The following is a 23530-nucleotide window of genomic DNA, read 5'->3' as shown; positions in this document are numbered from 1 at the left end:
TCTGCATAGAAGGTTACAGAACCACTGCAGTAGAAGGTTACAGAACCACTGCAGTAGGAGGTTACAGAACCACTGCAGTAGAAGGTTACAGAACCACTGCAGTAGAAGGTTACAGAACCCTGCAGTAGAAGGTTATCTGAACCACTGCAGTAGAAGTTACAGAAACCACTGCAGTAGAAGGTTTACAGAACCCCTGCAGTAGAAGGTTACAGAACCCGCTGCGGTAGAGGGTTACAGAACCACTGCAGTAGAAGGGTACAGAACCACTGCAGTAGAAGTTACAGAACCACTGCAGGTAGAGGTTCAGAACCACTGCAGTAGAAGGGTACAGACCACTGCAGTAAAGGTTACAGCACCCTGCCGTAGAAGTTACAGAACCACTGCAGGTAGGTTTCAGAACCACTGCAGTAGAAGGTTACCAGAAACCACTGCAGTAGAAGGTTACAGAACCACTGCAGTAGAAGGTTACAGAACCACTGCAGTAGAGGGTACAGAACCACTGCAGTAGAGGGTTACAGAACCACTGCAGTAGGTTTTCAGAACCACTGCAGTAGATGGTTACAGAACCACTGCAGTAGATGGTTACAGACCACTGCAGTAGGTTTCAGAACCACTGCAGTAGAAGGTTACAGAACCACTGCAGTAGAGGGTTAAAGAAGCAGTGCCGTCCAAATTGTTCCCAGTGTTGTTAAGACATACAACACTCAATGATAATACCTTTTTTTTGGGAAAGAGCTTTCTGAAATAAATGCCTGTAATTTCATGGCCCCGGTCATGACATCACAATCTGATCTGGTTATTCTGACAAACGACCAGTCATATTTTATTTGAATATACATCACAGGAGGCTGCTGAGGGGAGGATGGCTCATAATAATGGTCAGAGTGAATGTAATGGCATCAAACACATGGAAACGTGTTTGATACAATACCAGTCATGAACACGAGCCTGTCCTCCCCAATTAAGGTGCCATTATCCATACCAGTCATGAACAAGAGCCTGTCCTCCCTAATTAAGGTGCCATTATCCCTACCAGTTATCCATACCAGTCATGAACAAGAGCCTGTCCTCCCTAATTAAGGTGCCATTATCCATACCAGTCGTTAATACGAGCCTGTTCTCCCCAATTAAAGTGCCACCAATCTCCTCTGATATGTCTCCACCTACTTTGAAGGGGTAAGCGGGTAGAAGTCAAACTCAGTCCTGGGGCCCCCCCCTAGGTGCACACGGTGTTTTTTGAACTACAAAGCTGATTCAAATAACCAACTCATCATCAAGCTGTGATTATCTGAATCAGCGGAGTAGTGCTGGGGGACAAACCAAAAGGTCCACCCAAGGGGCCCCAGCACTGAGTTTGGGAAACCCAAGTCTGGACCATCCTATCTGCCAATCAGGGCTCTGTATATTACATTTATATCAACACGGCCACATGATCAGACTGAGCATTTCAATGGCAAAATGAGGCTCAGGGAAATAAATTACCAAAATATTATTTTCATGAAATAAACAGTGATTTATTAGCAGTACAATGATGATGATTTAAAAATACACTTTCAACAACTGCATGGGCTTTAAGAGAAGAGACGAAGAACGAAGAGCTCCACCCTCTCTTTCCAAGTTACAGGCAAGAATATGGACCAAATGTCCCCTCTTGTGAAATGTGAAAGATGCTAACACCTGTGAAATGTGAAAGATGCTAACACCTCAACATGTACATTACCCAGTTATACACTCTGGACCTCAACATGTACATTACCCAGTTATACACTCTGGACCTTGATATTCTATACATTACCCAGTTATACATGCTGGACCTCAACATGTACATTACCAAGTTATACACTCTGGACCTCAACATGTACATTACCCAGTTATACACTCTGAACCTCAACATGTACATTACCCAATTATATACTCTGGACCTCAACATGTACATTACCCAGTTATATATTCTGAACCTCAACATGTACATTACCCAGCTAATTTTCGACCCGAGTCCCTGGGAAGGTTATTAAAAACAAATCCAATAACAATATAGACAGACAATAAGCACAGACAGAACAACATATAACCAGTAACACAGACAGAGCAACATAACCAGTAACACAGACAGAGCAACATATGACCAGTAACACGCAGACAGACAGAGCAACATATGACCAGTAACACGCAGACAGACAGAGCAACATATAACCAGTAACACAGACAGAGCAACATATGACCAGTAACACAGACAGAGCAACATATGACCAGTAACACAGACAGAGCAACATAACCAGTAACACAGACAGAGCAACATATAACCAGTAACACAGACAGAGCAACATATAACCAGTAACAGACAGACAGAGACAGACAGACAGAGCAACATATGACCAGTAACACAGACAGACCAACATATGACCAGTAACACACATACAGACAGAGACACAGACAGACAGAGCAACATAACCAGTAACACGCAGATAGACAGAGAGAGACAGACAGACAGAGCAACATATGACCAGTAACACAGACAGAGCAACATATGACCTGTAACACACAGACAGACAGAGACACAGACAGACAGACAGACCAACATATGACCAGTAACACACAGAGACACAGACAGACAGACACAGACAGACAGAGCAACATATGACCAGTAACACTTAACACAGACAGACAGACAGACAGAGCAACATATGACCAGTAACACAGACAGACAGACAGACAGAGCAACATATGACCAGTAACACTTAACACAGACAGACAGACAGAGACAGACAGACAGACAGACAGAGCAACATATGACCAGTAACACTTAACACAGACAGACAGACAGAGCAACATATGATCAGTAACACAGACAGACAGAAAGCAACAACACAAATAGAAACCAAACAGCATGACAGAAAAAGAGCCAAGACTGTATAGCAGACAGCATGGAAAGCAGGTCTACACAGCTGGGGGATGGTGTTGACACACCGGACTGTCCGTTAGCCATGTCTTTAGGTTATTGGTGAAGGTACCGTAAACAGCAGCTCCATGTGTGTTCCAGACATGGAAGCTCTCTCAGAGAAGACCGTCAGGCTGAAGGTGTTTTTCCTTAAGGGAACTATACAGTCACTTCTCATCATGCAGATTAACATACAATGGTCAAGAATATGTAGATTATCCGGCCAGAAGAACAAGTCCATGATCAGTATGTTCCATCATCACACTGCTTCAGAAAGAGAACACCAAGTCTACATGGGTGAGAGATCACAGCATTCAGACTCCATGTAGCTACCACACTAGTGTCTGAACCTCTCCTGTGGGGATAAAGAATGTTTGTATCCAACCACTACAGTAGCGTGTCAGACCGCTGTGTGTCGGGCTGCGTCGTTGCTAGGAGACATGGACATCTGTCTGGTGAACTGGCTGAAACTGGCAGCCCTGCATCTCACCCGGGATTCCCCTCCCTCTCCGCCCGGGGGCTGGCCTAGGCCCTGAGAGAGGCCTAGGGGTAGAGTACGGAAGTGGGCCGTGTCGGGGTGACCCTGGCTGGGCTGGTCCTTGGAGGAGAAGAGGCTCTGGAGGAGGTGGAACTTCTCCTTCTCCTCCCGGAGGAACACGTCCACCAGCAGAGTCTTCTCTCTCTTCAGCTGCTCACTGATGTTCTTCGGTACGTCTGGGATCACCCAGGCAACCAGCAGGCTCAGGAACATCACCAGGTTCTGATGGAGACAGTGTCATGGACGTCAGGGTGGAGATTGAAGGAAGGATGGAGCACAAAGCGACAACAGAAGACAGGAGTTTGTTAAACTGGTTGGTGATGTACTGAATCATCTGATAAATGCTCCACTGTGACTAAAATACAACCACACTACAACCACAAGTGGTCCAACCACACTACAACCACAAGTGGTCCAACCACACTACAACCACAAGTGGTCCAACCACACTACAACCACAAGTGGTCCAACCACACTACAACCACAAGTGGTCCAACCACACTGCAACCACAAGTGGTCCAACCACACTGCAACCACAAGTGGTCCAACCAAACTGTTCCAGAGTCAGTTTGATATTACATACAGTACCAGGTAACTGTTCCAGAGTCAGTTTGATATTACATACAGTACCAGGAACTGTTCCAGAGTCAGTTTGATATTACATACAGTACCAGGTAACTGTTCCAGAGTCAGTTTGATATTACATACAGTACCAGGTAACTGTTCCAGAGTCAGTTTGATACTCATTCAAGTTTTTTTTCTAAATCTTTTTTTTTACAATTTTCTACATTGTAGAATAATAGTGAAGACATCAAAACTATGAAATAACACATATGGAATCATGTAGTAACCAAAAAGTATTTCAGATTCTTCGAAGTAGCCACACTTGCCCTTGATGACAGCTTTGCACACTCTGGCATTTTCTCAACCAGCTTCATGAGGTAGTCACCTGGAATGCATTTCAATTAACAGGTGTTGTTAAAAGTTAATCTGTGGAACTTCTTTCCTTAATGCGTTTGAGACAATCAGTTGTGTATCATTCGTTCAGAGGAGAATGAATCAGGCCCTCATGGCTGCAAAACAACACTACTAAAGGACACCAATGAGAAGAAGAGACTTGATTGGGCCAAAACACATGAGCAATAGACATTAGACTGGTTGAAATCTGTCCTTTGGTGTGATGAGTCCAAATTTGAGATTTTTGGTTCCAACCGCCGTGTCTTTGGGAGACGCAGAGTAGGTGAACTAATGATCTCCGCATGTGTGGTTCCCTCCGTGAAGCAAAGAGGAGGTGGTGTGATGGTGATTTGCTGGTGATACGGTCAGTGATTGACTTAGAATTCAAGGCACACTTAACAAACATGGCTACCACAGCATTCTGCAACGATGCTCAATCCCATCTGGTTTGTGTTCAGTGGGACTATCATTTGTTTTTCAACAGGACAATGACCCAACACACCTCCAGGCTGTGTAAGGGCTATTTGACCAAGAAGGAGAGTGATGGTGCTGCATCAGATGACCTGGCCTCCACAATCACCTGACTTCAACCCAATTGAGATGGTTTGGTATGAGATGAGATGGACTGCAGAGTGAAGCAAAAGTAGCCAATAAGTGCTCAGCAAAAGTGGGAACTCCTTCGAGAATGTTGGAAAAGCATTCCAGGTGAAGTTGGTTGAGAGAACGCCAAGAGTTTGCAAAGCTGTCATCAAGGCAAAGGGTGGCTAGTAGGTGTCCAAACTGGTACTGTACATATAGAATATCTCCTGACTAAAGTAATGTTTAAATGTTCATAGGTGTCCCTGCTATTTGTGGTACTATACCTGGAACAGGATGACGAAGGCCAGTCTGGCAGCAAGGACGGCCCAGTAGGTTTTAGAGAACTGGTAGGCTTCAGCTGACCATGGAGGCTCTCTGTAGTCCTTATACCTGGGGGGTTGGGAGGGGGGTTACTAGCGGTCTTGGAAATGTTAGTGATCCCTCTAAGGCAGACAGCAGACGCACACCCCCTCTACTCTCTATACCAGTTACTAGATATAACACATGACTAACCAGACAGACACATCCCTCTATACCAGTTACTAGATATAACACATGACTAACCAGACAGACACATCCCTCTATACCAGTTACTAGATATAACACATGACTAACCAGACAGACACATCCCTCTACTCTCTATACCAGTTACTAGATATAACACATGACTAGCCAGACAGACACACACAGTAGACAGGCATGTTTCTCCCAATGTAGTAATCTATACCCAAATTTGGTTTTGAATGGTCTACCCCTCTGAATCAGAGAGCTGCAGGAGTCATTTAACCCCTCTGAATCAGAGAGCTGCAGGAGTCATTTAACCCCTCTGAATCAGAGAGGTGCAGAAGTCATTTAACCCCTCTGGATCAGAGAGGTGCAGGAGTCATTTAACCCCTCTGAATCAGAGAGGTGCAGGAGTCATTTAACCCCTCTGAATCAGAGAGGTACAGGAGTAATTTATGGTATTTTAGGGTTAGGGTCAGACTGTAGTCTAGGGGGATGGGCCATAATGGAGGTGGTCAGACTGTAGTCTAGGGAACAGAGCCATAATGGAGGTGGTCAGACTGTAGTCTAGGGGACAGAGCCATAATGGAGGTCAGACTGTAGTCTAGGGGACAGAGCCATAATGGAGGTCAGACTGTAGTCTAGGGACAGAGCCATAATGGAGGTGGTCAGACTGTAGTCTAGGGAACAGAGCCATAATGGAGGTGGTCAGACTGTAGTCTAGGGAACAGAGCCATAATGGAGGTGGTCAGACTGTAGTCTAGGGAACAGAGCCATAATGGAGGTGGTCAGACTGTAGTCTAGGGAACAGAGCCATAATGGAGGTGGTCAGACTGTAGTCTAGGGGACAGAGTCATAATGGAGGTGGTCAGACTGTAGTCTAGGGAACAGAGCCATAATGGAGGTGGTCAGACTGTAGTCTAGGGGACAGAGTCATAATGGAGGTGGTCAGACTGTAGTCTAGGGGACAGAGTCATACTGGAGGTGGTCAGACTGTAGTCTAGGGGACAGAGTCATAATGGAGATGGTCAGACTGTAGTCTAGGGGACAGAGCCATAATGGAAGTGGTCAGACTGTAGTCTAGGGAACAGAGCCATAATGGAGGTGGTCAGACTGTAGTCTAGGGAACAGAGTCATAATGGAGCTGGTGAGTCTGTAGTCTAGGGAACAGAGTCACAATGGAGGTGGTCAGACTGTGGTCTAGGGGACAGAGTCAAAATGGAGGTGGTCAGACTGTAGTCTAGGGGACAGAGTCATAATGGAGGTGGTCAGACTAGTCTAGGGGACAGAGTCATAATGGAGGTGGTCAGACTGTAGTCTAGGGGACAGAGCCATAATGGAGGTGGTCAGACTGTGGTCTAGGGGACAGAGCCATAATGGAGGTGGTCAGACTGTAGTCTAGGGGACAGAGTCATAATGGAGGTCAGACTGTAGTCTAGGGGAAAGAGTCATAATGGAGGTGGTCAGACTGTAGTCTAGGGGACAGAGCCATAATGGAGGTCAGACTGTAGTCTAGGGAACAGAGCCATAATGGAAGTGGTCAGACTGTAGTCTAGGGAACAGAGCCATAATGGAGGTGGTCAGACTGTAGTCTAGGGGACAGAGTCATAATGGAGGTGGTCAGTCAGTAGTCTAGGGAACAGAGCCATAATGGAGGTGGTCAGTCAGTAGTCTAGGGAACAGAGTCATAATGGAGGTGGTCACACTGTAGTCTAGGGGACAGAGCCATAATGGAGGTGGTCAGACTGTGGTCTAGAGGACAGAGCCATAATGGAGGTGGTCAGACTGTAGTCTAGGGGACAGAGCCATAATGGAGGTCAGACTGTAGTCTAGGGGAAAGAGCCATAATGGAGTTGGTCAGACTGTAGTCTAGGGAACAGAGTCATAATGGAGGTGGTCAGTCTGTAGTCTAGGGAACAGACCCATAATGGAGGTGGTCAGACTGTAATCTAGGGGACAGAGCCATAATGGAAGTGGTCAGACTGTAGTCTAGGGGACAGAGCCATAATGGAGGTGGTCAGACTGTAGTCTAGGGGACAGAGCCATAATGGAGGTGGTCAGACTGTAGTCTAGGGGAAAGAGCCATAATGGAGGTGGTCAGACTGTAGTCTAGGGAACAGAGCCATACTGGAGGTGGTCAGTCTGTAGTCTAGGGAACAGAGTCATAATGGAGGTGGTCAGACTGTGGTCTAGGGGACAGAGCCATAATGGAGGTCAGACTGTAGTCTAGGGAACAGAGCCATAATGGAAGTGGTCTGACTGTAGTCTAGGGAACAGAGTCACAATGGAGGTGGTCAGACTGTAGTCTAGGGGACAGAGCCATAATGGAGGTGGTCAGACTAGTCTAGGTGACAGAGCCATAATGGAGGTCAGACTGTAGTCTAGGGAACAGAGCCATAATGGAAGTGGTCAGACTGTAGTCTAGGGAACAGAGCCATAATGGAGGTGGTCAGACTGTAGTCTAGGGGACAGAGTCATAATGGAGGTGGTCAGTCAGTAGTCTAGGGAACAGAGCCATAATGGAGGTGGTCAGACTGTAGTCTAGGGGACAGAGCCATAATGGAGGTGGTCAGACTGTAGTCTAGGGGACAGAGCCATAATGGAAGTGGTCAGACTGTAGTCTAGGGGAAAGAGCCATAATGGAGGTCAGACTGTAGTCTAGGGAACAGAGCCATAATGGAAGTGGTCAGACTGTAGTCTAGGGAACAGAGCCATAATGGAGGTGGTCAGACTGTAGTCTAGGGAACAGAGTCATAATGGAGGTGGTCAGACTGTAGTCTAGGGGACAGAGCCATAATGGAGATGGTCAGACTGTAGTCTAGGGGACAGAGCCATAATGGAGGTCAGACTGTAGTCTAGGGAACAGAGCCATAATGGAGGTGGTCAGACTGTAGTCTAGGGAACAGAGTCATAATGGAGGTGGTCAGACTGTAGTCTAGGGGAAAGAGTCATAATGGAGGTGGTCAGACTGTAGTCTAGGGAACAGAGTCATAATGGAGGTGGTCAGACTGTAGTCTAGGGAACAGAGCCATAATGGAGGTGGTCAGACTGTAGTCTAGGGGACAGAGCCATAATGGAAGTGGTCAGACTGTAGTCTAGGGGACAGAGCCATAATGGAGGTGGTCAGACTGTAGTCTAGGGGACAGAGCCATAATGGAGGTGGTCAGACTGTAGTCTAGGGGAAAGAGCCATAATGGAGGTGGTCAGACTGTAGTCTAGGGAACAGAGTCATAATGGAGGTGGTCAGACTGTAGTCTAGGGGACAGAGCCATAATGGAGGTGGTCAGACTGTAGTCTAGGGAACAGAGTCATAATGGAGTGGTCAGACTGTAGTCTAGGGGAAAGAGTCATAATGGAGGTGGTCAGACTGTAGTCTAGGGAACAGAGCCATAATGGAGGTGGTCAGACTGTAGTCTAGGGAACAGAGTCATAATGGAGGTGGTCAGACTGTAGTCTAGGGGACAGAGCCATAATGGAGGTCAGACTGTAGTCTAGGGAACAGAGCCATAATGGAGTGGTCAGACTGTAGTCTAGGGAACAGAGTCATAATGGAGGTGGTCAGACTGTAGTCTAGGGGACAGAGCCATAATGGAGGTGGTCAGACTGTAGTCTAGGGGACAGAGCCATAATGGAGGTGGTCAGACTGTAGTCTAGGGGACAGAGCCATAATGGAGGTGGTCAGACTGTAGTCTAGGGAACAGAGCCATAATGGAGGTGGTCAGACTGTAGTCTAGGGGAAAGAGCCATAATGGAGGTGGTCAGACTGTAGTCTAGGGGACAGAGTCATAATGGAGGTCAGACTGTAGTCTAGGGAACAGAGCCATAATGGAGGTGGTCAGACTGTAGTCTAGGGAACAGAGCCATAATGGAGGTGGTCAGACTGTAGTCTAGGGACAGAGTCATAATGGAGGTGGTCAGACTGTAGTCTAGGGGACAGAGCCATAATGGAGGTGGTCAGACTGTAGTCTAGGGGACAGAGCCATAATGGAGGTGGTCAGACTGTAGTCTAGGGGACAGAGCCATAATGGAGGTGGTCAGACTGTAGTCTAGGGGACAGAGCCATAATGGAGGTGGTCAGACTGTAGTCTAGGGAACAGAGCCATAATGGAGGTGGTCAGACTGTAGTCTAGGGACAGAGCCATAATGGAGGTGGTCAGACTGTAGTCTAGGGGACAGAGCCATAATGGAGGTGGTCAGACTGTAGTCTAGGGGACAGAGCCATAATGGAGGTGGTCAGACTGTAGTCTAGGGGACAGAGCCATAATGGAGGTGGTCAGACTGTAGTCTAGGGAACAGAGCCATAATGGAGGTGGTCAGACTGTAGTCTAGGGAACAGAGCCATAATGGAGGTGGTCAGACTGTAGTCTAGGGAACAGAGTCATAATGGAGGTGGTCAGACTGTAGTCTAGGGGACAGAGCCATAATGGAGGTCAGACTGTAGTCTAGGGAACAGAGCCATAATGGAGGTGGTCAGACTGTAGTCTAGGGAACAGAGTCATAATGGAGGTGGTCAGACTGTAGTCTAGGGGACAGAGCCATAATGGAGGTGGTCAGACTGTAGTCTAGGGGACAGAGCCATAATGGAGGTGGTCAGACTGTAGTCTAGGGACAGAGCCATAATGGAGGTGGTCAGACTGTAGTCTAGGGGACAGAGCCATAATGGAGGTGGTCAGACTGTAGTCTAGGGGACAGAGCCATAATGGAGGTGGTCAGACTGTAGTCTAGGGGACAGAGCCATAATGGAGGTGGTCAGACTGTAGTCTAGGGGACAGAGCCATAATGGAGGTGGTCAGACTGTAGTCTAGGGAACAGAGCCATAATGGAGGTGGTCAGACTGTAGTCTAGGGGAAAGAGCCATAATGGAGGTGGTCAGACTGTAGTCTAGGGGACAGAGCCATAATGGAGGTCAGACTGTAGTCTAGGGAACAGAGCCATAATGGAGGTGGTCAGACTGTAGTCTAGGGGACAGAGTCATAATGGAGGTGGTCAGACTGTAGTCTAGGGGACAGAGCCATAATGGAGGTCAGACTGTAGTCTAGGGAACAGAGCCATAATGGAGGTGGTCAGACTGTAGTCTAGGGAACAGAGCCATAATGGAGGTGGTCAGACTGTAGTCTAGGGGACAGAGTCATAATGGAGGTGGTCAGACTGTAGTCTAGGGAACAGAGCCATAATGGAGGTGGTCAGACTGTAGTCTAGGGGACAGAGCCATAATGGAGGTGGTCAGACTGTAGTCTAGGGGACAGAGCCATAATGGAGGTGGTCAGACTGTAGTCTAGGGAACAGAGCCATAATGGAGGTGGTCAGACTGTAGTCTAGGGAACAGAGCCATAATGGAGGTGGTCAGACTGTAGTCTAGGGAACAGAGCCATAATGGAGGTGGTCAGGCTGTAGTCTAGGGGACAGAGCCATAATGGAGGTGGTCAGACTGTAGTCTAGGGGACAGAGCCATAATGGAGGTCAGACTGTAGTCTAGGGAACAGAGCCATAATGGAGGTGGTCAGACTGTAGTCTAGGGAACAGAGTCATAATGGAGGTGGTCAGACTGTAGTCTAGGGGACAGAGTCATAATGGAGGTGGTCAGACTGTAGTCTAGGGAACAGAGTCATAATGGAGGTGGTCAGACTGTAGTCTAGGGAACAGAGCCATAATGGAGGTGGTCAGACTGTAGTCTAGGGGACAGAGCCATAATGGAGGTGGTCAGACTGTAGTCTAGGGGACAGAGCCATAATGGAGGTGGTCAGACTGTAGTCTAGGGGACAGAGCCATAATGGAGGTGGTCAGACTGTAGTCTAGGGAAAGAGCCATAATGGAGGTGGTCAGACTGTAGTCTAGGGAACAGAGCCATAATGGAGGTGGTCAGACTGTAGTCTAGGGGACAGAGCCATAATGGAGGTGGTCAGACTGTAGTCTAGGGAACAGAGTCATAATGGAGTGGTCAGACTGTAGTCTAGGGGACAGAGTCATAATGGAGGTGGTCAGACTGTAGTCTAGGGAACAGAGCCATAATGGAGGTGGTCAGACTGTAGTCTAGGGAACAGAGCCATAATGGAGGTGGTCAGACTGTAGTCTAGGGGACAGAGCCATAATGGAGGTCAGACTGTAGTCTAGGGAACAGAGCCATAATGGAGGTGGTGTATAAGAGACAGACTGTAGTCTAGGGGACAGAGCCATAATGGAGGTGGTCAGACTGTAGTCTAGGGAACAGAGCCATAATGGAGGTGGTCAGACTGTAGTCTAGGGAAAGAGTCATAATGGAGGTGGTCAGACTGTAGTCTAGGGACAGAGCCATAATGGAGGTCAGACTGTAGTCTAGGGACAGAGCCATAATGGAGTGGTCAGACTGTAGTCTAGGGAACAGAGCTCATAATGGAGGTGGTCAGACTGTAGTCTAGGGGACAGAGTCATAATGGAGGTGGTCAGTCAGTAGTCTAGGGAACAGAGCCATAATGGAGGTGGTCAGACTGTAGTCTAGGGGACAGAGCCATAATGGAAGTGGTCAGACTGTAGTCTGGGGGAAAGAGCCATAATGGCAGGTGGTCAGACTGTAGTCTAGGGTACAGAGTCATAATGGAGGTCCGACTGTAGGTCTAGGGAACAGAGCCATAATGGAGTTGGTCAGACTGTAGTCTAGGGGAAAGAGTCATAATGGAGGTGGTCAGGACTGTAGTCTAGGAACAGAGCCATAATGGAAGTGTCAGACTGTAGTCTAGGGAACAGAGCCATAATGGAGGTGGTCAGACTGTAGTCTAGGGGACAGAGTCATAATGGAGGTGGTCAGTCAGTAGTCTAGGGAACAGAGCCATAATGGAGGTGGTCAGTCAGTAGTCCTAGGGAACAGAGTCATAATGGAGGTGGTCACACTGTAGTATAGGGGACAGAGCCATAATGGAGGTGGTCAGACTGTGGTCTAGGGACAGAGCCATAATGGAGGTGGTCAGGCTGTAGTCTAGGGGACAGAGCCATAATGGAGGGGTCAGACTGTAGTCTAGGGGACAGAGTCATAATGGAGATGGTCAGACTGTAGTCTAGGGGACAGAGTCATAATGGAGGTCAGACTGTAGTCTAGGGAACAGAGCCATAATGGAGGTCAGACTGTAGTCTAGGGAACAGAGCCTAAGGGAAGTGGTCAGACTGTAGTCTAGGGGACAGAGTCATAATGGAGGTGCGTCAGACTGTAGTCTAGGGAACAGTGCCAAAATGGAGGTGGTCAGACTGTAGTCTAGGGAACAGAGCCATAATGGAGGTGGTCAGACTGTAGTCTAGGGGACAGAGCCTAATGGAGGTGGTCAGACTGTAATCTATGGAACAGAGTTCATAATGGAGTTGGTCAGGCTGTAGTCTAGGGGACAGAGCCCATAATGGAGGTGGTCAGACTGTAATCTAGGGAACAGAGTCATAATGGGAGTTGGTCAGACTGTAGTCTAGGGGAAAGAGTCATAATGGAGGTGGTCAGACTGTAGTCTAGGGAACAGAGCCATACTGGAGGTGGTCAGTCTGTAGTCTAGGGAACAGAGTCATAATGGAGGTGGTCAGACGTGGTCTAGGGGACAGAGCCATAATGGAGGTCAGACTGTAGTCTAGGGAACAGAGCCATAATGGAAGTGGTCTGACTGTAGTCTAGGGAACAGAGTCACAATGGAGGTGGTCAGACTAGTCTAGGGGACAGAGTCATAATGGAGGTGGTCAGGACTGTAGTCTGAGGGGACAGAGCCATAATGGAGATGGTAAGACTGTGGTCTAGGGGACAGAGCCATAATGGAGGTGGTCAGACTGTAGTCTAGGGACAGAGCCATAATGGAGGTGGTCAGACTGTAGTCTAGGGGAAAGAGCCATAATGGAGGTGGTCAGACTGTAGTCTAGGGGACAGAGTCATAATGGAGGTCAGACTGTAGTCTAGGGAACAGAGCCATAATGGAGGTGGTCAGACTGTAGTCTAGGGAACAGAGTCATAATGGAGGTGGTCAGACTGTAGTCTAGGGGACAGAGCCATAATGGAGGTGGTCAGACTGTAGTCTAGGGGACAGAGCCATAATGGAGGTGGTCAGACTGTAGTCTAGGGGACAGAGCCATAATGGAGGTGGTCAGACTGTAGTCTAGGGGACAGAGCCATAATGGAGGTCAGACTGTAGTCTAGGGAACAGAGCCATAATGGAGTGGTCAGACTGTAGTCTAGGGAACAGAGCCATAATGGAGGTGGTCAGACTGTAGTCTAGGGGACAGAGTCATAATGGAGGTGGTCAGTCAGTAGTCTAGGGAACAGAGCCATAATGGAGGTGGTCAGACTGTGGTCTAGGGACAGAGCCCATAATGGAGGTGTCAGACTGTAGTCTAGGTGACAGAGCCATATTGGAGGTCAGACTGTAGTCTAGGGAACGAGCCTAATGGAAGTGGTCAGACTGTAGTCTAGGGAGACAGAGGCTAATGAGGTGGTCAGACTGTAGTCTAGGGGACAGAGTTCATACTGGAGGTGGTCAGTCAGTAGTCTAGGGAACAGAGCCATAATGGAGGTGGTCAGGACTGTGGTCTAGGGGACAGGAGCCATAATGGAGAGTGGTCAGAACCTGTAGTCTAGGGACAGAGCCATAATGGGAGTGGTCAGGACTGTAGTCTGGGGGAAAGAGCCATAATGGAGGTGGTCAGACTGTAGTATAGGGGACAGAGTCATAATGGAGGTCAGACTGTAGTCTAGGGAACAGAGCCATAATGGAGTTGGTCAGACGTAGTCTAGGGAACAGAGCCTTAATGGAGGTGGTCAGACTGTAGTCTAGGGGACAGAGTCATAATGGAAGTGGTCAGTCAGTAGTCTAGGAACAGAGCCATAATGGAGGTGGTCAGTCAGTAGTCTAGGGAACAGAGTCATAATGGAGGTGGTCACACTGTAGTCTAGGGGACAGAGCCATAATGGAGGTGGTCAGGACTGTGGTCTAGAGGACAGAGCCATAATGGAGGTGGTCAGACTGTAGTCTAGGGGACAGAGCCATAATGGAGGTGGTCAGACTGGAGTCTAGGGGACAGAGTCATAATGGAGATGGTCAGACTGTAGTCTAGGGGACAGAGCCATAATGGAGGTCAGACTGTAGTCTAGGGAACAGAGCCATAATGGAGGTCAGACTGTAGTCTAGGGAACAGAGCCATAATGGAAGTGGTCAGACTGTAGTCTAGGGAACAGAGCCATAATGGAGGTGGACAGTCTGTAGTCTAGGGAACAGAGTCATAATGGAGGTGGTCAGACTGTAGTCTAGGGGACAGAGCCATATGGAGGTGGTCAGACTGTAATCTAGGGAACAGAGTCATAATGGAGTTGGTCAGACTGTAGTCTAGGGAAAGAGTCATAATGGAGGTGGTCAGACTGTAGTCTAGGGAACAGAGTCATAATGGAGGTGGTCAGTCTGTAGTCTAGGGAACAGACCCATAATGGAGGTGGTCAGACTGTAATCTAGGGGACAGAGCCATAATGGAAGTGGTCAGGACTGTAGTCTAGGGGACAGAGCCATAATGGAGGTGGTCAGACTGTAGTCTAGGGGACAGAGCCATAATGGAGGTGGTCAGATTGTAGTCTAGGGGAAAGAGCCATAATGGAGGTGGTCAGACTGTAGTCTAGGGAACAGAGTCATAATGGAGGTGGGCAGGCTGTAGTCTAGGGGACAGAGCCATAAGGAGGTGGTCAGACTGTAATCTAGGGAACAGAGTCATAATGGAGTTGGTCAGACTGTAGTCTAGGGGAAAGAGTCATAATGGAGGTGGTCAGACTGTAGTCTAGGGAACAGAGCCATAATGGAAGTGGTCTGACTGTAGTCTAGGGAACAGAATCACAATGGAGGTGGTCAGACTGTGGTCTAGGGGACAGAGTCTAAATGAGGTGGTCCAGACTGTAGTCTAGGGGGACAGAGCCATAATGGAGGTGGTCAGACTGTAGTCTAGGGAAGAGTCATAATGGAGGGTGGTCAGACTAGTCTAGGGGACAGAGTCATAGTGGAGGTGGTCAGACTGTAGTCTAGGGGACATAGCCATAATGGAGGTGGTCAGACTGTAGTCTAGGGGACAGAGCATAATGGAGGTGGTCAGACTGTGGGTCTAGGGGACAGAGCCATAATGGAGGGGTCAGACTGTGGTCTAGGGGACAGAGCCATAATGGAAGTGGTCAGACTGTAGTCTAGGGGAAAGAGCCATAATGGAGTTGGTCAGACTGTAGTCTAGGGGACAGAGTCATAATGGAGGTCAGACTGTAGTCTAGGGAACAGAGCCATAATGGAGGTGGTCAGACTGTAGTCTAGGGGAAAGAGTCATAATGGAGGTGGTCAGACTGTAGTCTAGGTGACAGAGCCATAATGGAGGTTAGACTGTAGTCTAGGGACAGAGCCATAATGGAAGTGGTCAGACTGTAGTCTAGGGAACAAGAGCCATAATGGAGGTGGTCAGACTGTAGTCTAGGGGACAGAGTCATAATGGAGGTGGTCAGTCAGTAGTCTAGGGGACAGAGTCATAATGGAGGTGGTCACACTGTAGTCTAGGGAACAGAGCCATAATGGAGATGGTCAGACTGTAGTCTAGGGAACAGAGTCATAATGGAGGTGGTCAGACTGTAGTCTAGGGAACAGAGCCATAATGGAGGTGGTCAGACTGTAGTCTAGGGAACAGAGTCATAATGGAGATGGTCAGACTGTAGTCTAGGGAACAGAGCCATAATGGAGGTCAGACTGTAGTCTAGGGAACAGAGCCATAATGGAGGTGGTCAGTCTGTAGTCTAGGAACAGAGTCATAATGGAGGTGGTCAGACTGTAGTCTAGGGGACAGAGTCATAATGGAGGTGGTCAGACTGTAGTCTAGGGGACAGAGCCATAATGGAGGTGGTCAGACTTTAGTCTAGGGAACAGAGCCATAATGGAGATGGTCAGACTGTAGTCTAGGGAACAGAGCCATAATGGAGGTCAGACTGTAGTCTAGGGAACAGAGCCATAATGGAGGTGGTCAGTCTGTAGTCTAGGGAACAGAGTCATAATGGAGGTGGTCAGACTGTAGTCTAGGGGACAGAGTCATAATGGAGGTGGTCAGACTGTAGTCTAGGGGACAGAGCCATAATGGAGGTCAGACTGTAGTCTAGGGAACAGAGCCATAATGGAGGTCAGACTGTAGTCTAGGGAACAGAGCCATAATGGAAGTGGTCAGACTGTAGTCTAGGGAACAGAGCCATAATGGAGGTGGACAGTCTGTAGTCTAGGGAACAGAGTCATAATGGAGGTGGTCAGACTGTAGTCTAGGGGACAGAGCCATAATGGAGGTGGTCAGACTGTAATCTAGGGAACAGAGTCATAATGGAGTTGGTCAGACTGTAGTCTAGGGGAAAGAGTCATAATGGAGGTGGTCAGACTGTAGTCTAGGGAACAGAGTCATAATGGAGGTGGTCAGTCTGTAGTCTAGGGAACAGACCCATAATGGAGGTGGTCAGACTGTAATCTAGGGGACAGAGCCATAATGGAAGTGGTCAGACTGTAGTCTAGGGGACAGAGCCATAATGGAGGTGGTCAGACTGTAGTCTAGGGGACAGAGCCATAATGGAGGTGGTCAGATTGTAGTCTAGGGGAAAGAGCCATAATGGAGGTGGTCAGACTGTAGTCTAGGGAACAGAGTCATAATGGAGGTGGGCAGGCTGTAGTCTAGGGGACAGAGCCATAATGGAGGTGGTCAGACTGTAATCTAGGGAACAGAGTCATAATGGAGTTGGTCAGACTGTAGTCTAGGGGAAAGAGTCATAATGGAGGTGGTCAGACTGTAGTCTAGGGAACAGAGCCATAATGGAAGTGGTCTGACTGTAGTCTAGGGAACAGAATCACAATGGAGGTGGTCAGACTGTGGTCTAGGGGACAGAGTCTAAATGGAGGTGGGTCAGACTGTAGTCTAGGGGACAGAGCCATAATGGAGGTGGTCAGACTGTAGTCTAGGGGACAGAGTCATAATGGAGGTGGTCAGACTAGTCTAGGGGACAGAGTCATAATGGAGGTGGTCAGACTGTAGTCTAGGGGACAGAGCCATAATGGAGGTGGTCAGACTGTAGTCTAGGGGACAGAGCCATAATGGAGGTGGTCAGACTGTGGTCTAGGGGACAGAGCCATAATGGAGGTGGTCAGACTGTGGTCTAGGGGACAGAGCCATAATGGAAGTGGTCAGACTGTAGTCTAGGGGAAAGAGCCATAATGGAGTTGGTCAGACTGTAGTCTAGGGGACAGAGTCATAATGGAGGTCAGACTGTAGTCTAGGGAACAGAGCCATAATGGAGGTGGTCAGACTGTAGTCTAGGGGAAAGAGTCATAATGGAGGTGGTCAGACTGTAGTCTAGGTGACAGAGCCATAATGGAGGTTAGACTGTAGTCTAGGGAACAGAGCCATAATGGAAGTGGTCAGACTGTAGTCTAGGGAACAGAGCCATAATGGAGGTGGTCAGACTGTAGTCTAGGGGACAGAGTCATAATGGAGGTGGTCAGTCAGTAGTCTAGGGGACAGAGTCATAATGGAGGTGGTCACACTGTAGTCTAGGGAACAGAGCCATAATGGAGATGGTCAGACTGTAGTCTAGGGAACAGAGTCATAATGGAGGTGGTCAGACTGTAGTCTAGGGAACAGAGCCATAATGGAGGTGGTCAGACTGTAGTCTAGGGAACAGAGTCATAATGGAGATGGTCAGACTGTAGTCTAGGGAACAGAGCCATAATGGAGGTCAGACTGTAGTCTAGGGAACAGAGCCATAATGGAGGTGGTCAGTCTGTAGTCTAGGGAACAGAGTCATAATGGAGGTGGTCAGACTGTAGTCTAGGGGACAGAGTCATAATGGAGGTGGTCAGACTGTAGTCTAGGGGACAGAGCCATAATGGAGGTGGTCAGACTTTAGTCTAGGGGACAGAGTCATTATGGAGATGGTCAGACTGTAGTCTAGGGAACAGAGTCATAATGGAGGTGGTCAGACTGTAGTCTAGGGAACAGAGTCATAATGGAGGTGGTCAGACTGTAGTCTAGGGATCAGAGTCATAATGGAGGTGGTCAGACTGTAGTCTAGGGGACAGAGCCATAATGGAGGTGGTCAGACTGTAGTCTAGGGAACAGAGTCATAATGGAGGTGGTCAGACTGTAGTCTGGGGGACAGAGTCATAATGGAGATGGTCAGACTGTAGTCTGGGGGACAGAGTCATAATGGAGGTGGTCAGACTGTAGTCTAGGGGACAGAGCCATAATGGAGGTCAGACTGTAGTCTAGGAAACAGAGCCATAATGGAGGTCAGACTGTAGTCTAGGGAACAGAGCCATAATGGAGTTGGTCAGACTGTAGTCTAGGGGACAGAGCCATAATGGAGGTGGTCAGACTGTAATCTAGGGAACAGAGTCATAATGGAGTTGGTCAGACTGTAGTCTAGGGGAAAGAGTCATAATGGAGGTGGTCAGACTGTAGTCTAGGGAACAGAGCCATACTGGAGGTGGTCAGTCTGTAGTCTAGGGAACAGAGTCATAATGGAGGTGGTCAGACTGTGGTCTAGGGGACAGAGCCATAATGGAGGTCAGACTGTAGTCTAGGGAACAGAGCCATAATGGAAGTGGTCTGACTGTAGTCTAGGGAACAGAGTCACAATGGAGGTGGTCAGACTGTAGTCTAGGGGACAGAGTCATAATGGAGGTGGTCAGACTAGTCTAGGGGACAGAGTCATAATGGAGGTGGTCAGACTGTAGTCTAGGGGACAGAGCCATAATGGAGATGGTAAGACTGTGGTCTAGGGGACAGAGCCATAATGGAGGTGGTCAGACTGTAGTCTAGGGGACAGAGCCATAATGGAAGTGGTCAGACTGTAGTCTAGGGGAAAGAGCCATAATGGAGTTGGTCAGACTGTAGTCTAGGGGACAGAGTCATAATGGAGGTCAGACTGTAGTCTAGGGAACAGAGCCATAATGGAGTTGGTCAGACTGTAGTCTAGGGAACAGAGTCACAACGGAGGTGGTCAGACTGTAGTCTAGGGGACAGAGTCATAATGGAGGTGCTCAGACTAGTCTAGGGGACAGAGTCATAATGGAGGTGGTCAGACTGTAGTCTAGGGGACAGAGCCATAATGGAGATGGTCAGACTGTGGTCTAGGGGACAGAGCCATAATGGAGGTGGTCAGACTGTAGTCTAGGGGACAGAGCCATAATGGAAGTGGTCAGACTGTAGTCTAGGGGAAAGAGTCATAATGGAGGTGGTCAGACTGTAGTCTAGGGAACAGAGTCATAATGGAGGTGGTCAGACTGTAGTCTAGGGATCAGAGTCATAATGGAGGTGGTCAGACTGTAGTCTAGGGGACAGAGCCATAATGGAGGTGGTCAGACTGTAGTCTAGGGAACAGAGTCATAATGGAGGTGGTCAGACTGTAGTCTGGGGGACAGAGTCATAATGGAGATGGTCAGACTGTAGTCTGGGGGACAGAGTCATAATGGAGGTGGTCAGACTGTAGTCTAGGGGACAGAGCCATAATGGAGGTCAGACTGTAGTCTAGGGAACAGAGCCATAATGGAGGTCAGACTGTAGTCTAGGGAACAGAGCCATAATGGAGTTGGTCAGACTGTAGTCTAGGGGACAGAGCCATAATGGAGGTGGTCAGACTGTAATCTAGGGAACAGTGTCATAATGGAGTTGGTCAGACTGTAGTCTAGGGGAAAGAGTCATAATGGAGGTGGTCAGACTGTAGTCTAGGGAACAGAGCCATACTGGAGGTGGTCAGTCTGTAGTCTAGGGAACAGAGTCATAATGGAGGTGGTCAGACTGTGGTCTAGGGGACAGAGCCATAATGGAGGTCAGACTGTAGTCTAGGGAACAGAGCCATAATGGAAGTGGTCTGACTGTAGTCTAGGGAACAGAGTCACAATGGAGGTGGTCAGACTGTAGTCTAGGGGACAGAGTCATAATGGAGGTGGTCAGACTAGTCTAGGGGACAGAGTCATAATGGAGGTGGTCAGACTGTAGTCTAGGGGACAGAGCCATAATGGAGATGGTAAGACTGTGGTCTAGGGGACAGAGCCATAATGGAGGTGGTCAGACTGTAGTCTAGGGGACAGAGCCATAATGGAAGTGGTCAGACTGTAGTCTAGGGGAAAGAGCCATAATGGAGTTGGTCAGACTGTAGTCTAGGGGACAGAGTCATAATGGAGGTCAGACTGTAGTCTAGGGAACAGAGCCATAATGGAGTTGGTCAGACTGTAGTCTAGGGAACAGAGTCACAATGGAGGTGGTCAGACTGTAGTCTAGGGGACAGAGTCATAATGGAGGTGCTCAGACTAGTCTAGGGGACAGAGTCATAATGGAGGTGGTCAGACTGTAGTCTAGGGGACAGAGCCATAATGGAGATGGTCAGACTGTGGTCTAGGGGACAGAGCCATAATGGAAGTGGTCAGACTGTAGTCTAGGGGAAAGAGCCATAATGGAGTTGGTCAGACTGTAGTCTAGGGGACAGAGTCATAATGGAGGTCAGACTGTAGTCTAGGGAACAGAGCCATAATGGAGTTGGTCAGACTGTAGTCTAGGGGAAAGAGTCATAATGGAGGTGGTCAGACTGTAGTCTAGGTGACAGAGCCATAATGGAGGTCAGACTGTAGTCTAGGGAACAGAGCCATAATGGAAGTGGTCAGACTGTAGTCTAGGGAACAGAGGCATAATGGAGGTGGTCAGACTGTAGTCTAGGGGACAGAGTCATAATGGAGGTGGTCAGTCAGTAGTCTTGGGAACAGAGCCATAATGGAGGTGGTCAGACTGTGGTCTAGGGGACAGAGCCATAATGGAGGTGGTCAGACTGTAGTCTAGGGGACAGAGCCATAATGGAAGTGGTCAGACTGTAGTCTAGGGGAAAGAGCCATAATGGAGGTGGTCAGACTGTAGTCTAGGGGACAGAGTCATAATGGAGGTCAGACTGTAGTCTAGGGAACAGAGCCATAATGGAGTTGATCAGACTGTAGTCTAGGGGAAAGAGCCATAATGGAGGTGGTCACACTGTAGTCTAGGGGACAGAGCCATAATGGAGGTGGTCAGACTGGTCTAGAGGACAGAGCCATAATGGAGGTGGTCAGACTGTAGTCTAGGGGACAGAGCCATAATGGAGGTGGTCAGACTGTAGTCTAGGGGACAGAGCCATAATGGAGGTCAGACTGTAGTCTAGGGAACAGAGCCATAATGGAGGTCAGACTGTAGTCTAGGGAACAGAGCCATAATGGAAGTGGTCAGACTGTAGTCTAGGGAACAGAGCCATAATGGAGGTGGTCAGTCTGTAGTCTAGGGAACAGAGTCATAATGGAGGTGGTCAGACTGTAGTCTAGGGGACAGAGCCATAATGGAGGTGGTCAGACTGTAATCTAGGGAACAGAGTCATAATGGAGTTGGTCAGACTGTAGTCTAGGGGAAAGAGTCATAATGGAGGTGGTCAGACTGTAGTCTAGGGAACAGAGTCATAATGGAGGTGGTCAGTCTGTAGTCTAGGGAACAGACCCATAATGGAGGTGGTCAGACTGTAATCTAGGGGACAGAGCCATAATGGAAGTGGTCAGACTGTAGTCTAGGGGACAGAGCCATAATGGAGGTGGTCAGACTGTAGTCTAGGGGACAGAGCCATAATGGAGGTGGTCAGATTGTAGTCTAGGGGAAAGAGCCATAATGGAGGTGGTCAGATTGTAGTCTAGGGAACAGAGTCATAATGGAGGTGGTCAGGCTGTAGTCTAGGGGACAGAGCCATAATGGAGGTGGTCAGACTGTAATCTAGGGAACAGAGTCATAATGGAGTTGGTCAGACTGTAGTCTAGGGGAAAGAGTCATAATGGAGGTGGTCAGACTGTACTCTAGGGAACAGAGCCATAATGGAAGTGGTCTGACTGTAGTCTAGGGAACAGAGTCACAATGGAGGTGGTCAGACTGTGGTCTAGGGGACAGAGTCAAAATGGAGGTGGTCAGACTGTAGTCTAGGGGACAGAGCCATAATGGAGGTGGTCAGACTGTAGTCTAGGGGACAGAGTCATAATGGAGGTGGTCAGACTAGTCTAGGGGACAGAGTCATAATGGAGGTGGTCAGACTGTAGTCTAGGGGACAGAGCCATAATGGAGGTGGTCAGACTGTGGTCTAGGGGACAGAGCCATAATGGAGGTGGTCAGACTGTGGTCTAGGGGACAGAGCCATAATGGAAGTGGTCAGACTGTAGTCTAGGGGAAAGAGCCATAATGGAGTTGGTCAGACTGTAGTCTAGGGGACAGAGTCATAATGGAGGTCAGACTGTAGTCTAGGGAACAGAGCCATAATGGAGGTGGTCAGACTGTAGTCTAGGGGAAAGAGTCATAATGGAGGTGGTCAGACTGTAGTCTAGGTGACAGAGCCATAATGGAGGTCAGACTGTAGTCTAGGGAACAGAGCCATAATGGAGGTGGTCAGACTGTAGTCTAGGGAACAGAGCCATAATGGAGGTGGTCAGACTGTAGTCTAGGGGACAGAGTCATAATGGAGGTGGTCAGTCAGTAGTCTAGGGGACAGAGTCATAATGGAGGTGGTCAGACTGTAGTCTAGGGAACAGAGCCATAATGGAGGTGGTCACACTGTAGTCTAGGGAACAGAGTCATAATGGAGATGGTCAGACTGTAGTCTAGGGAACAGAGCCATAATGGAGGTCAGACTGTAGTCTAGGGAACAGAGCCATAATGGAGGTCAGACTGTAGTCTAGGGAACAGAGCCATAATGGAAGTGGTCAGACTGTAGTCTAGGGAACAGAGCCATAATGGAGGTCAGACTGTAGTCTAGGGAACAGAGCCATAATGGAGTTGGTCAGACTGTAGTCTAGGGAACAGAGCCATAATGGAGGTGGTCAGACTGTAGTCTAGGGGACAGAGTCATAATGGAGGTGGTCAGTCAGTAGTCTAGGGAACAGAGCCATAATGGAGGTGGTCAGTCAGTAGTCTAGGGAACAGAGTCATAATGGAGGTGGTCACACTGTAGTCTAGGGAACAGAGCCATAATGGAGGTCAGACTG

The 23530-nt window shown here is 48.5% G+C and overlaps 1 protein-coding gene across 1 annotated transcript; it reads right to left on the bottom strand.

Moving 5' to 3' along the window:
- Nucleotides 1-1492: 1492 nt before the first annotated feature.
- Nucleotides 1493-5424, bottom strand: LOC116366236 (anoctamin-2-like). The gene is made up of 2 exons (XM_031818469.1): nt 5297-5424; nt 1493-3698 (listed from the first exon to the last, which is right to left on the bottom strand). Exon 2 carries the CDS (start codon nt 3687-3689, stop codon nt 3339-3341), a length of 351 nt encoding a protein of 116 aa, XP_031674329.1. The 5' UTR covers nt 3690-3698; nt 5297-5424; the 3' UTR covers nt 1493-3338.
- Nucleotides 5425-23530: the final 18106 nt, after the last annotated feature.

The sequence above is a fragment of the Oncorhynchus kisutch genome, unplaced genomic scaffold (genome assembly GCF_002021735.2).
Source record: "Oncorhynchus kisutch isolate 150728-3 unplaced genomic scaffold, Okis_V2 scaffold1418, whole genome shotgun sequence".
Taxonomy (NCBI): Eukaryota; Metazoa; Chordata; class Actinopteri; order Salmoniformes; family Salmonidae; genus Oncorhynchus; species Oncorhynchus kisutch.
Note: the sequence above shows the minus strand (reverse complement) of the source record. Positions and strands in the feature narration are given on the sequence as shown.